A 12,293-nucleotide genomic window follows, 5' to 3' on the forward strand; every position below is an offset into this window, starting at 1 on the left:
CTGTTATTTCTTTTTATTTGACAACAAATTCCATCCCTTTTAGCTATATGGACGGTAACGCTTTTCTAAGGGCATTATCATTTGCAGAAGCCCTCGGTCTTTTCAACTGCCCTCCTTCGTCGGGCAGTAAATGGAAGACCTCGGGCTTCTGCAAATGATAATGCCCTAGGAAATAGCGTTACCCTCATATAATCATGCCTCTTTGTCAGAATGATGAGATCTGATTGGTCCACGTCATCTTGATGAAATACTGTGTAACCCACCTTGAATGGTAATAAATTTCTCAGCGGGAGAATAAATCTGTTATACCCCGCCACGAGCACTACAGGCTGAACGTGTATTTCTGAGAGACAGAATAAATCCTTTATACCCCGCTTCAAAGCAAAAAGCCGCACGCTTTTTCCGAGCCATTGGGTGTCACTTGACTTAGCGAAAGCTAACCTCAGCTTAATCGAGCAGCTGTTTTCTATCAATTTGGAATTTATTTGACTTATTTTACAATGTCATATTAAAGCATGTCTGTAAGATATATTCGTTGTAGCAGGATCACTCGGGGTACATGTGGTTTTATACGACCCGCTCATGGTATAAAACCTAACGCGAGACTCATAAAACCACATGTACCCTTCGTGATCCTGCTGCAGCGTATAACGTAGGATATTGTCATCATCGACCCTTGAAGATCCGGGTTACAATTGATATCCAGTAAACCCATCTTTGGCGTAAAGGCGACTATGCTTGTCGTAAGAGGCGACTACCGGGATCGGGTGGTCAGGCTCGCTGACTTGGTCGATGTATGTCATCGTATCCCAATTGCGTGGATCGATGCTCATGATGTCAATGACTGGACTGTCTAGTCCAGACTCGTTTATTTACAGACCGCCGTCATGTAGCTGGAATATTGCTGAGTGCGGCGTTATACAACAAACATTATTATCATCAATTGACGTAACGTTTTGTGGATATACTTCTATGGCATCATGACGTTGTAACGTCCACAACAAAAGATTTCACTATTACGAAATGTGAGGCTTTGAGTCTGTCAATCACATCTCGTAGTTCAGCGCCGTTGATTATAAAGATGACGACACGGGAAAACCCGAGTTGATCCGACTGTCAAGAGCTGGTAAGCATTGGAATTAAATGAGTTTACGGATTGTTGGTTGGTTGGTTCCCTGGTTTCCGGGGCGGCCGGGTAGCCTTGTGGTTAAAACGTTCGCTCATCACGCCAAAGACCCGGGTTCGATTCCCGTACATTGTGTGAGGCCCATGTCTGGTGTCCCCCGCCGTGATATTGCTGGAATATTGCTAAAAGCGGCGCAAAACCATACTCAATCACTCACTCTCTGGTTTCCATCTTGCGACATATGTAGTGAGTGAGTATGGTTTTACGCCGCTTTTAGCAATATTCCAGCAATATCACGGCGGGGGACACCAGAAATGGGCTTCACACATTGTACCCATGTCGGGAATCGAACCCGGGTCTTCGGCGTGACGAGCGAACCCTTTAACCACTAGGCTACCCGACCGCCCCCTACGATATATGTAACTCTAGGTGACATATTTACGATGCATGTTGACTAAATTTATGCTTTGGATATACTTGTTTATGATAGAGAAATCACAATGTTCGGTATTTCATGTTGGCTTACGACTGATTGCTTTTCTTTGCCTCCATGGATATTTTCGTGACAGCAAGGATGTGTCACACCCGTTAATGTTATTGCGTAAATAAATCAGCGAAGCTTGCAACATGTTTGTTTGTTTGTGTGTTGCTTAACGCCGCAATCAGCAATATTCAAGCCATATGACGGCGGTCTGTAAATAATCGAGTCTGGGCCAGACTATCCAGTAATTGACATCATGAGCATCGATCCACGAAATTGGGTTCGATGACATGCATCAACCAAGTCAGCGAGCCTGACCAACCGATCCCGTTAGTCGCCTCTTACGACAAGCATTGGTCGCTTTTGAAGGGAGGCAAGAAGGGGTTGCTGAAGACTTATTGTCGGTTTTGGTGACCTTGACCTCATTTTCAAGGTCAGAGGAGGCAAATCTGCTTTTGGAGTTGGAAAACGGTGTTGCCGCGATATCTCATGAACTAAACACTGGATTGTTTTCATATTTGGAACTATGGTGTATATACAGACTCCGCAGACACCATTTGGTTTTGGTGACCTTGACCCCATTTTCAAGGTCACAGGAGGCAAATCTGCTTTGGAGTTGGAAAACGGTGTTGCCGCAATATCTCAAGAACTAATCGCTGGATTGTCTTCATATTTGGAACTATAGTGTAAATAAAGACACCGCAGACACCAGTCGGTTTTGGTGACCTTGACCCCATTTTCAAGGTCACAGCAGGCAAATCTGTTTTTGGAGTTGGAAAACGGTGTTGCCGCAATATCTCAAGAACTAATCGCTGGATTGTCTTTATATTTGGTACTATGGTGTATATACGGGCGGGGGACATTTCGTCACTTTGTGACAAATACTTGTTCTACCCCGGATCATCCCGGGTGGAAGCTTGTAACAACGTACTAATATCATGGAGTGTTTTTCATGTTCAATATGCACGACAGCCTGACAAGTCTCTGAATTTGGTTAACTCCGTTTTGTGAATTAAGCAGACTTTGAATTTATTACCCTATTCTGAGTTCGGTCGTAGATTGCCTTGTTCGGTTTCACCCTTCTCTATCTGAAATTGACATTTTGAGAACATTTGGCATTTATCGTGGTAATATAACTTAGACATTCGCGGTACATTGATAGCTGGGCTTGACAAAAACGATAAACAATATATATTGACTTGTACCATACGTCCCCATGTTTTTCAAGTGCATAATTGATTTGCCTTTGAATGTGTTTGTGATGAGTGCAACAGGTGGGGCAGGATACGCTCATCTTTTGACATTAACACATGCCTATGTTATCGCTGGAATCGAACAATCGACTCTGCTTTTAGCAGAGGTTTCTTATGAATGTGGAAAGGGTTTGTCTATTTTATTTCTGTATCATTATATACTTTGCTGTCCATTGGCAGTTGGGATTTGTATCTGAAATTTACACTTCGCGATACATTGACAAATGGTTCGTTGTTGGCTGTTGTTGGCTTGTTGTTTAACGCCGCAATCAGCAATATTCCAGCTATATGACGGCGGTCTGTCAATAATCGAGTCTTGGCCAGACAATCAAGTGATTAATATCATGAGCATCGATCAACGCAATTGGGATCGATGACATGCGTCAACCAAGTCAGTGAGCCTGACACTCCGATCCCGTTAGTCCCCTTTTACGACAAGCATAGTCACCTTTTACAGCAAGCATGGGTTGCTGAAGACCTGTTCTACCCCGGAATCTTCACGGGTAACAAATGGTACGTGTTTACATTTCTACCTGACTGTTTTCATATTATGGTACAATGTCATTTATTAATTATTTTTTATCTGAAATTGACACCCTCCGATATATTGACAGTTGACGGCGGCTGGAGTCAGTGGTACGTCCGATGGACGGGGAGATGTTCTACAACGTGTGGGGGTGGGGTGAAGCGTCAGTACAGCTACCGCTGGTGCAACAACCCCCGACGCTCATACGGTGGCGCCTACTGTTCAGGATCCCCGTCCAAGACGGAGGAAGTTCCGTGCAATCAACAGGGCTGTCCAGGTAAGAAAACCAAGATAAGGGTTCCTGGAACGATTTGGTTTGGTTTGTTGTTTAACGCCGCACTCAGCAATATTCCAGCTATATGACGGCGGTCTGTAAAAAAATCGAGTCTGAACCAGACAATCCAGTGATTCTCATCATGAGCATCGATCCACGCAATTGGAATTGATGACATGCATCAACCAAGTCAGCGAGCCTGACCACCCGATCCCGTTAGTCGCCCTTTACGACAAGCATAGTCGCCTTTTACGGCAACTTGGGTTGCTGAAGACCTATTCTAACGAAGGGTTGCCTTGGTAACAAACAAAACATAATATGGAACACATGTCACTGACATGTGATTTGTTTGTTTGTTGTTTAACGCCGCCCCAGCATTATTCAAGCTATATGACGTCGAGTCTAGACCAGACAATCCAGTCATTGATGTCAATCACTGGATTGTCTAGTCCAGATTCGATTATTTACAGACCGCCGTCATATAGCTAAATGCGGCGTTAAACAACAAACAAACAAGTATAACACGGCTGTCTGTAAATACTAGATTCTGGACTAATTAATCGTGATAGTTAGGAACTCATGTTTCATAAAATTACATTGGATAAAAACCACGGGGACACGGGTGGCCCAGTCGTCTAAGGCGCCGCAATCTGTTGTGCAGAGTTGCGTCCCTTGAGCACGACGGGAAGCTGTGATCGTGGTACCGGTGTTGAAATCTTGGTTCTTGTTTCCAGTTTTGTCAGCACCAAACTGATTGGTTCCACAAAAGCTGTAAACATCTAAGACCTGCATCACTTCGTTCCTCCCGCATTAAGCTCACACGCCGTGATATAACTGGAATACTGTTCACACCGTGTTAAACCCAATCCATTCACTCACACACCTGACCCGTGAAGATTCTGGGGTAGAATAGGTCTTCAGCAACCCATGCTTGCCGTAAAAGTCGACTATGCTTGTCGTAAAAGGCGACTAACGGGATTGGGTGGTCAGGCTCGCTGACTTGGTTGATGCATGTCATCGATCCCAATTGCGTGGATCGATGTTCATGATGTCGATCACTGGATTGTCTGGTCCAGACTCGATTATTTACAGACCGCCGTCATATAGCTGGAATATTGCTGAGTTCGGCGTTTAACAACAAACAAACAAACAAACTCACACACTTATTAACTAAACATGTTTCCATTTCTGTATGATATAGTAAGCGGAGCTTGGACCGCCTGGCTCGAGACGTCATATGGCACGTGCAGCGTCAGCTGTGGAGGAGGTCAGCGTGAGGAGATTTCAGAGCGAGGCTGCAAAGACCCCGCCCCTGCATACGGAGGTTCAAACTGCGTGGGGTCAACGGTCAAATACGAAACTAAAACGTGCAACACACATGATTGTTCCGGTCAGTAGTTCCGTATATATTCAAAATCGTGTCCTGTATTATGTTTTCGGACACAAGACATTGTGATTTTTTTTTTTTACAAGGTGACATATTCATAGTGAAATTCAGAAACGTCAGTTATCGGATGAAAACTCTTGTAACCTTATTTGACAGCGCTTTTGTTTCCTATTTCTGCTTCTCTCGGTCATTTATTACGACAAATCGTGTGACCATTGTCGAGACATTAAGTAACTTGTACAGACCTTTTGGCGGATATCCCAGGTGTATTTGACATTTATCAACATGAGATCAAATTCACATATTTCCCGGAGTATTATCGAGTTGAGTGCGTAGTCAGTGCGATGTGACGTCACGCGAATGGAACACATGATGTCATTGTACTAAAGGGTCATCAGCGTGAGTACACAACATTGCGACCCCAGAAGATCCGGGGTAGAATAGGTCTTCAGCAACCCATGCTTGCCGTAAAAGGCGACTATGCTTGTCGTAAGAGGCGACTAACGGGATTGGGTGGTCAGGCTCGTTGACTTGATTGATGCATGTCATCGTTTACCAATTGCGTGGATCGATGCTCATGATATCAGTCACTGGATTGTCTGGTCCAGACTTGACCATTTACAGATAGTCGTCACCGGTGTCACCGACGGGAGGGTGTGTGTGGGAGATTGGGCGGGGGCATTACTCGAGACACAGTCGAGGGGCTACGGAATTCGCGACCTTGTGTAGAGTTGCGTTCCATGGTTGGTTTGAATCCAGGGTTTACCCTGCTTGTGAATCTTGAATCCAACAAAGTGTTAAACCTGCATCACTTTAAGCTTTCCTCTCGCATTAAACTCCAAAGCCTAGATATAGCTGACATACTGCACACAACATAGCCCACTAACTTATTTCATTTCAGCGCCTATGGGTTCGCCCCGATTATGTTTCTAGGTATGTCAGCATCATACCCGTGCTCGTGGGTTTCACCGAAGTGGTAAACGTTCACAGAGACATTAAACCAAAGTCACAACTCTAAAAGGGGGCACGGGTGGCCCAGTCGTCTAAGGCGCCGCGATTCGCTGTGCAGAGTTGCGTCCCTTGGGCACGCCAGAAACCTATGATTGTGGGTTCGAATCCCGGTTCGACCCGATTATGTTTCTAGGTTTGTCAGCACCATACCCGTGCTCGTGGTTTTCACCGAAGTGGTAAACGTCTGAGACCTGCATCACTTCGGGCTTTCCTCCCACATTAAGCTGACACGCCGTGATGTAACTGGAATACTGTTAAAAGCGGCGTTAAACCCAACTCACTCACTCACTCACTCACTCATTTCAGCGCCTATCAATGGTGGCTGGGCATCGTGGGAGTCTGACTCTGTACTGACGTGTTCGGTGACCTGCGGGGCCGGGACAACAAACAGAGTCCGGTCGAGAACCTGTTCCAACCCAGCGCCTGCTAATGGCGGGAGCAAGTGCCCCGGATCCGATAAAGACACCGATCCGGAAAACTGCAACGAAGGGGCGTGTCCAGGTATTGTGGTTTTCACGGCGGGAAGTCTAGAACATAATGTACATTAAACTACGGTTATAGGGGCCACTCATTTTAGTTCGACATAACCGTTGTTCGTTATAAGCATACATACAGGATATACACAGCAAATGAGGGACCAAAAAAAATACGTTATATCCGTCAGTTCGCTATAAGCGTGTTTGTTATAAACGTAGGTTACTGTAGTTTGTTTGTTTGTTTGTTGTTTAACGCCGCACTCAGCCATATTCCAGCTATGTGACGGCGGTCTGTAAAATAATCGAGTCTGGACCAGGCAATCCAGTGATTGAGCATGTAATTAGGATCGATGACCTGCATCAACCAAGTCAGCGAGCCTGACCACCCGATCCCGTTAGTCGCCTTTTAAGACAAGCATAGTCGCCTTTTACGGCAAGTATGGGTTGCTGAAGACCTATTCCACCCCGGAATCTTCACGGGTCAGTTTACTGTAGTACCAATACTTCTTTTAGTGTGTGTATGTCTGTTGGGGGTGGGGTTCGGTGGTCGTAATTGTGGATAAATCGTTCGCTCGTCACGCCGAAGGCCCGGGTTTGATTCCCGACATGGGTACAATGTGTGAACCCCATTTCTGGTGTCCCCCGCCATGCTGGAATACTGCTAAAACGGCGTAAAACCATACTCACTCACTCACCATTATATTGGGATTCCCCGAGTTGTATGGTCTCCGGTATGTCATGCTTGCCTTATAAAATGGATTTTGGTTCAACGCACATCGTTATAACATCAAATTATGGGGATTCCCCGGTGGTAGTAAATCCTGCTTGACAATTAGAGGGCCGACAGGGACAGGATTGATCCCCAGTAAATCCTGCTTGACAATTAGAGGGCCGACAGGGACAGGATTGATCCCCAGTAAATCCTGCTTGACAATTAGAGGGCCGACAGGGACAGGATTGATCCCCAGTAAATCCTGCTTGACAATTAGAGGGCCGACAGGGACAGGATTGATCCCCAGTAAATCCTGCTTGACAATTAGAGGGCCGACAGGGACAGGATTGATCCCCAATAAATCCTGCTTGACAATTAGAGGGCCGACAGGGACAGGATTGATCCCCAGTAAATCCTGCTTGACAATTAGAGGGCCGACAGGGACAGGATTGATCCCCAGTAAATCCTGCTTGACAATTAGAGGGCCGACAGGGACAGGATTGATCCCCAGTAAATCCTGCTGGATAACTAATTGATAGTCCGGTACAGGACTGTCCTGAATTGCGTTTGTTTGTTTGTGGTTTAAGGCCACACTCAGCAATATTCAACTTATATGACGGCGGTCTGTAAATAATACAGTATGGACTGGACAATCTAGTGATTGACGTCATGATCATCTATCTACGCAATTGCGATACACGCATCAACAAAGAGCCTGACCACCCCGTCCTGTTAGTCGCTACGACAACGTGGGTTGTTGAAGACATACTCTAACTAGGATCTGCTTGGGGAGTGTTCTGAGTAGATCAAGTTTGATAACGTATGGATGGTATGGGAACAGTGTTCTCCAGTGTACCTGAGTTGAAGGGAGTTGGGGGGGGGTGGGGGGTGGGGGTGGGGTGGGGGGGTGGCGTCAAACCCAACTCACTCACTCACTGTTTCTCTGTCGCACTCAGCAATATTTCAGCTATATGACGGCGGTATGTAGATAATCGAGTCTGGACCACACAATCCGGTGATTGACATCATGAGCATCGATCCATCTATTTGGGATACGATGACATGTATCGACCAAGTCAGCGAGCCTTGACCACCTGATCCCGTTAGTCGCCTCTTACTGCAGGCATAGTCACCTTTTACGGCAAGCATGGGTTGCTGAAGACCTATTCTACCCCGGATCTGTGAACTGAGATTGTTATTGGCTGTACCCTTGACGGGGGTTAAAGTACTGTAAAATTATTGTCCCCCTGAGAGGGTAGAGTAGGTCCATATCATTCAAATTACGTTATTCCTATCATAGTTTTAATCATGGAATCTGTGTTCTTTTAAATTTTGGCTAAATTTCCTAATCGTCGCCAGCAGCCCAAGGGCAGCTGTAAATCCGGCTGGGGTCCATGCAGGTAGCAAAGGTCTTATAAGTCCCCATGGACCCTAGTATGGTGATCTACATTAAGCTGCTGGCGATATTTAGCCCCATTTATATTGTATTGTAACATATAGTGATTTTTTTATGGTTATATGCTAGTTTTAACTATTAATCTATGATATTCTAGTAATTTTGCTGTCCATCGATTACAGGTTTTTATTTAGCTTAAAGATATGTCTTCATATGTATAACTTCTCGTCACGATATGGCTGAAAAATTGCCGATGTGATGTGATGTGTCACTCACTCACCGGATCATCACGGTTCCACTCACGCATTGACTGGTTCGATGCCCTACACTGACTGGATTTACGTCCTACGTTGTTAGCCTCCGATAATTATGGGTTCAAATCCCATGGTACATGGTTTGCCAGCACCTTACCCGTCCTTGTGGGTTTCACTTAAACCGGCTCGTTCACAGAGACATTAAACCAAAGTCACAACTCTAAAAGGGGGCACGGGTGGCCCAGTCGTCTAAGGCGCCGCGATTCGCTGTGCAGAGTTGCGTCCCTTGGGCACGCCAGAAACCTATGATTGTGGGTTCGAATCCCGGTTCGACCCGATTATGTTTCTAGGTTTGTCAGCACCATACCCGTGCTCGTGGTTTTCACCGAAGTGGTAAACGTCTGAGACCTGCATCACTTCGGGCTTTCCTCCCACATTAAGCTGACACGCCGTGATATAACTGGAATACTGTTAAAAGCGGCGTTAAACCCAACTCACTCACTCACTCACAACTCTACAGAGGATGCGGATTCTTCTTACTACAGCAATGTATATGCTGTTAATAATATAGTAAACTACGTTTATAACGAACACGCATGTAACGAACTGACGGATATAACGAACTTACTTTTTAGTCCCGACCATTTGTTGTATGTATGCTGTATATATGCTTATAACGAACTACGGTTATTACGAACTAAAATTAGTGGTCCCCTCGATTTCGTTATAACCGTAGTCTACTGTACTTTCTGTTTCAGTTGATGGAAACTGGGGCAACTGGGGTAGCCCTAGCAACGGTGACTGCTCTGTGACGTGTGGCGGAGGCAAGAGGACGTCAACACGGACGAGAACGTGCAGCAACCCCGCCCCTAGCGTAGGGGGAGCTCTGTGCGGTGGCTCCCCCAAAGAGGTACAGGATCTGTCTTGCAATACTCAAACCTGTCCAGGTATGTAATCTCATAAGGTCTCATAAGGTCCAAATATCCTATTTTTTGTTTTGTGCAAGATATCGTATTCCAATATTTAAAAAAAAAATTAAAAGTATACTTCTTGTCGGTACAATTAAAAGTCAGAAGCACAGATACGAATCCCGACCAATGACCCCCTTTGGTTCACATGCGTAACACTGGGAAGAGTTGTGTCCCTTAGGTGTGCCAGAAACCTGTGATCGTGGGTTCGAATCCAAGATCCGCATTGATTTTATTTCTCGTTTTCTCAGCACTATAACGTCCTCGTGTGTTTCACCAAGGTGTAAACAAAGATCACTTTCGTCCCACATCAAGCTGACATGCCTTGATACAACTGCTATACTGTTCAAAGCGGTGTTAAAGATAGTCATCGAGTCATACGTAAAGGCTGGATGACCCTAAAGTACACGTGGCCTGTATATGTCATTCACATGCCAGAAACATCAACACGCAGTGTTAACAAAACCTCACTCATTCCCAAAGTTGACAGACGTCCGATGGATGTTCTCCCACATTAGGAACCACGTGTGGCCCATTCGTCTGAGACGCAGCAATTCGCTATGCAGAGTTGCGTCCCTTAGTCTCGCCAGAAACCTATGATCGTGGCTTCGAATCCCGGTTCGCCCCGATTATGTGTCGAGGTTTGTTAACACCATACTTTGCTCGTGGGTTTCACTGAACTGGAAAGGGGCGGTCGGGCAGCCTTGTGGTTAAAGCGTTCGCTCGTCACGCCGAAGACCCGGGTTCGATTCCCGACATGGGTACAATATGTGAAGCCCATTCCTGGTGTCCCCCGCCGTGATGTTGCTGAAATATTGCTAAAAGCGGCGTAAAACCAAAAGTGGAAAACGTCTGAGATTTGCACCACTTCATGATTACCTCCTACACTAAGCTGAACATGAGTCGCTGTGATGTAACTGGAAAACTGTTCAAAGCGACATTAAACAAAACTCACTCACTCACTCTTCAGTGGACGGGAACTGGGGCACGTGGACGACGACATCGACCGACCCCTGCACCGTGTCATGTGGAGGTGGTACTAAAACACGCCGCTCAATCAGACAATGTAATAACCCCTCACCCGTCGGGACGGGGGCCACCTGCCCTGGGGTCAGCTACCAAACGGAAGATGTGGCGTGTAATCCTGATAACTGCCCAGGTACAGTTCTACCATTTATCATCAGCATTTCATTTTTTTATGACTTGTGGCAAATAATAGAACATGTTAAAATAATGGATCTTTTTACTGAACAAGAAAGGGGGCACGGGTGGCCCAGTCGTCTAAGGCGCCGCGATTCGCTGTGCAGAGTTGCCAGAGACCTATGATTGTCCGCTCGAATCCCGGTTCATCCCGATTATGTTTCTAGGTTTGTCAGCGCCATACCCGTGCTCGTGGGTTTCACCGAAGTGGTAAACGTCTGAGACCTGCATCACTTCGGGCTTTCCTCCAAAATCAAGCTGACACGCCGTGACATAACTGGAATACTGTTAAAAGCGGCGTTAAACCAAACTCACCCACTCACTCTAAACAAGAAGCATTTCCTTTTAGCGGACTTAATTAATTATTTAGTTTCATGGTATTTGAGTTTATCATGTGAAAGACTGAAAACACCGATTTTTTTAATTATTCGCCTTTATTTGTTCTAAGGCGTTAGTGTTGAATCCGCTGGTCATAGGTCCGAGTCTAGATTTAACCCGATCACGAGCCTGTATTTGTTTGTTTGTTTGTTGTTTAACGCCGCACTAAAAATATTCCACCTACTAGACGGCGGTTTGTAAATAATCGAGGCTGGACCAGATAATACAGTGGTTGACATCATAAGCATCGATCCATGCAATTTGGATACGATGACATGCATCAACCAAGTCAGCGAGTCTGACCACCTGATCCCGTTAGTCGCCTCTTCCGACAAACATAGACACCTTTTACAGCAAGCATGAGTTGCTGAAAACCTATTCTACCCCGGATCTTCACGGGTCTGTCCTAGACAGCTGTCATCCAAAGTTTGGCTGCCCTACATGAAAAGTGTGAAGTCGCTCCCCGTGACAAGGCCTCATGTAACATAACGATCAATGGTAAGCATCACTACATTAATTGTTTGATCAAGGAGCTTGGTATAAGTGACCTAAAAAAATGTCACATAAGCGGGCAGTTTATTTACTAAGGAAGACATCTGTCAATACCATGCACCAGAACTTTTGACACCTGAAGACATGTCCATTCAGACCCGTGAAGATCCAACAAACAAACAAAACATTTACCACTTGTGTTTTTTCAGATGAATCATATGCCAATAAATGGCCAATAGAGAAGAGGTACCTGTCGAATGTCTTTCAGAGTGGGTTAAGTCAGTGCGCGATGTCATTGGTGGTATGCACAAGCTTAAAAATAGGAAACAGAATTGGAATGAATCCAGTCTGTCCCTGCC

The 12,293-nt window shown here is 45.5% G+C and overlaps 1 protein-coding gene across 2 annotated transcripts in view; it reads left to right on the forward strand.

Moving 5' to 3' along the window:
- Positions 1–12,293, forward strand: part of LOC124124141 (A disintegrin and metalloproteinase with thrombospondin motifs adt-1-like) — a 105,351-nt gene that overhangs the window by 46,895 nt on the left and 46,163 nt on the right. For both annotated transcript variants that reach the window (XM_048388708.1, XM_048388709.1), the window contains exons 10-14: positions 3,475–3,663; positions 4,862–5,050; positions 6,365–6,559; positions 9,655–9,843; positions 10,835–11,023. In XM_048388708.1, coding sequence (XP_048244665.1) covers positions 3,475–3,663; positions 4,862–5,050; positions 6,365–6,559; positions 9,655–9,843; positions 10,835–11,023 — 951 coding nt within the window. The remainder of the gene's footprint in view (positions 1–3,474; positions 3,664–4,861; positions 5,051–6,364; positions 6,560–9,654; positions 9,844–10,834; positions 11,024–12,293) is intronic.

Source organism: Haliotis rufescens, unplaced genomic scaffold (genome assembly GCF_023055435.1).
Source record: "Haliotis rufescens isolate VD_foot unplaced genomic scaffold, xgHalRufe1.0.p SCAF_77, whole genome shotgun sequence".
NCBI lineage: Eukaryota > Metazoa > Mollusca > Gastropoda > Lepetellida > Haliotidae > Haliotis > Haliotis rufescens.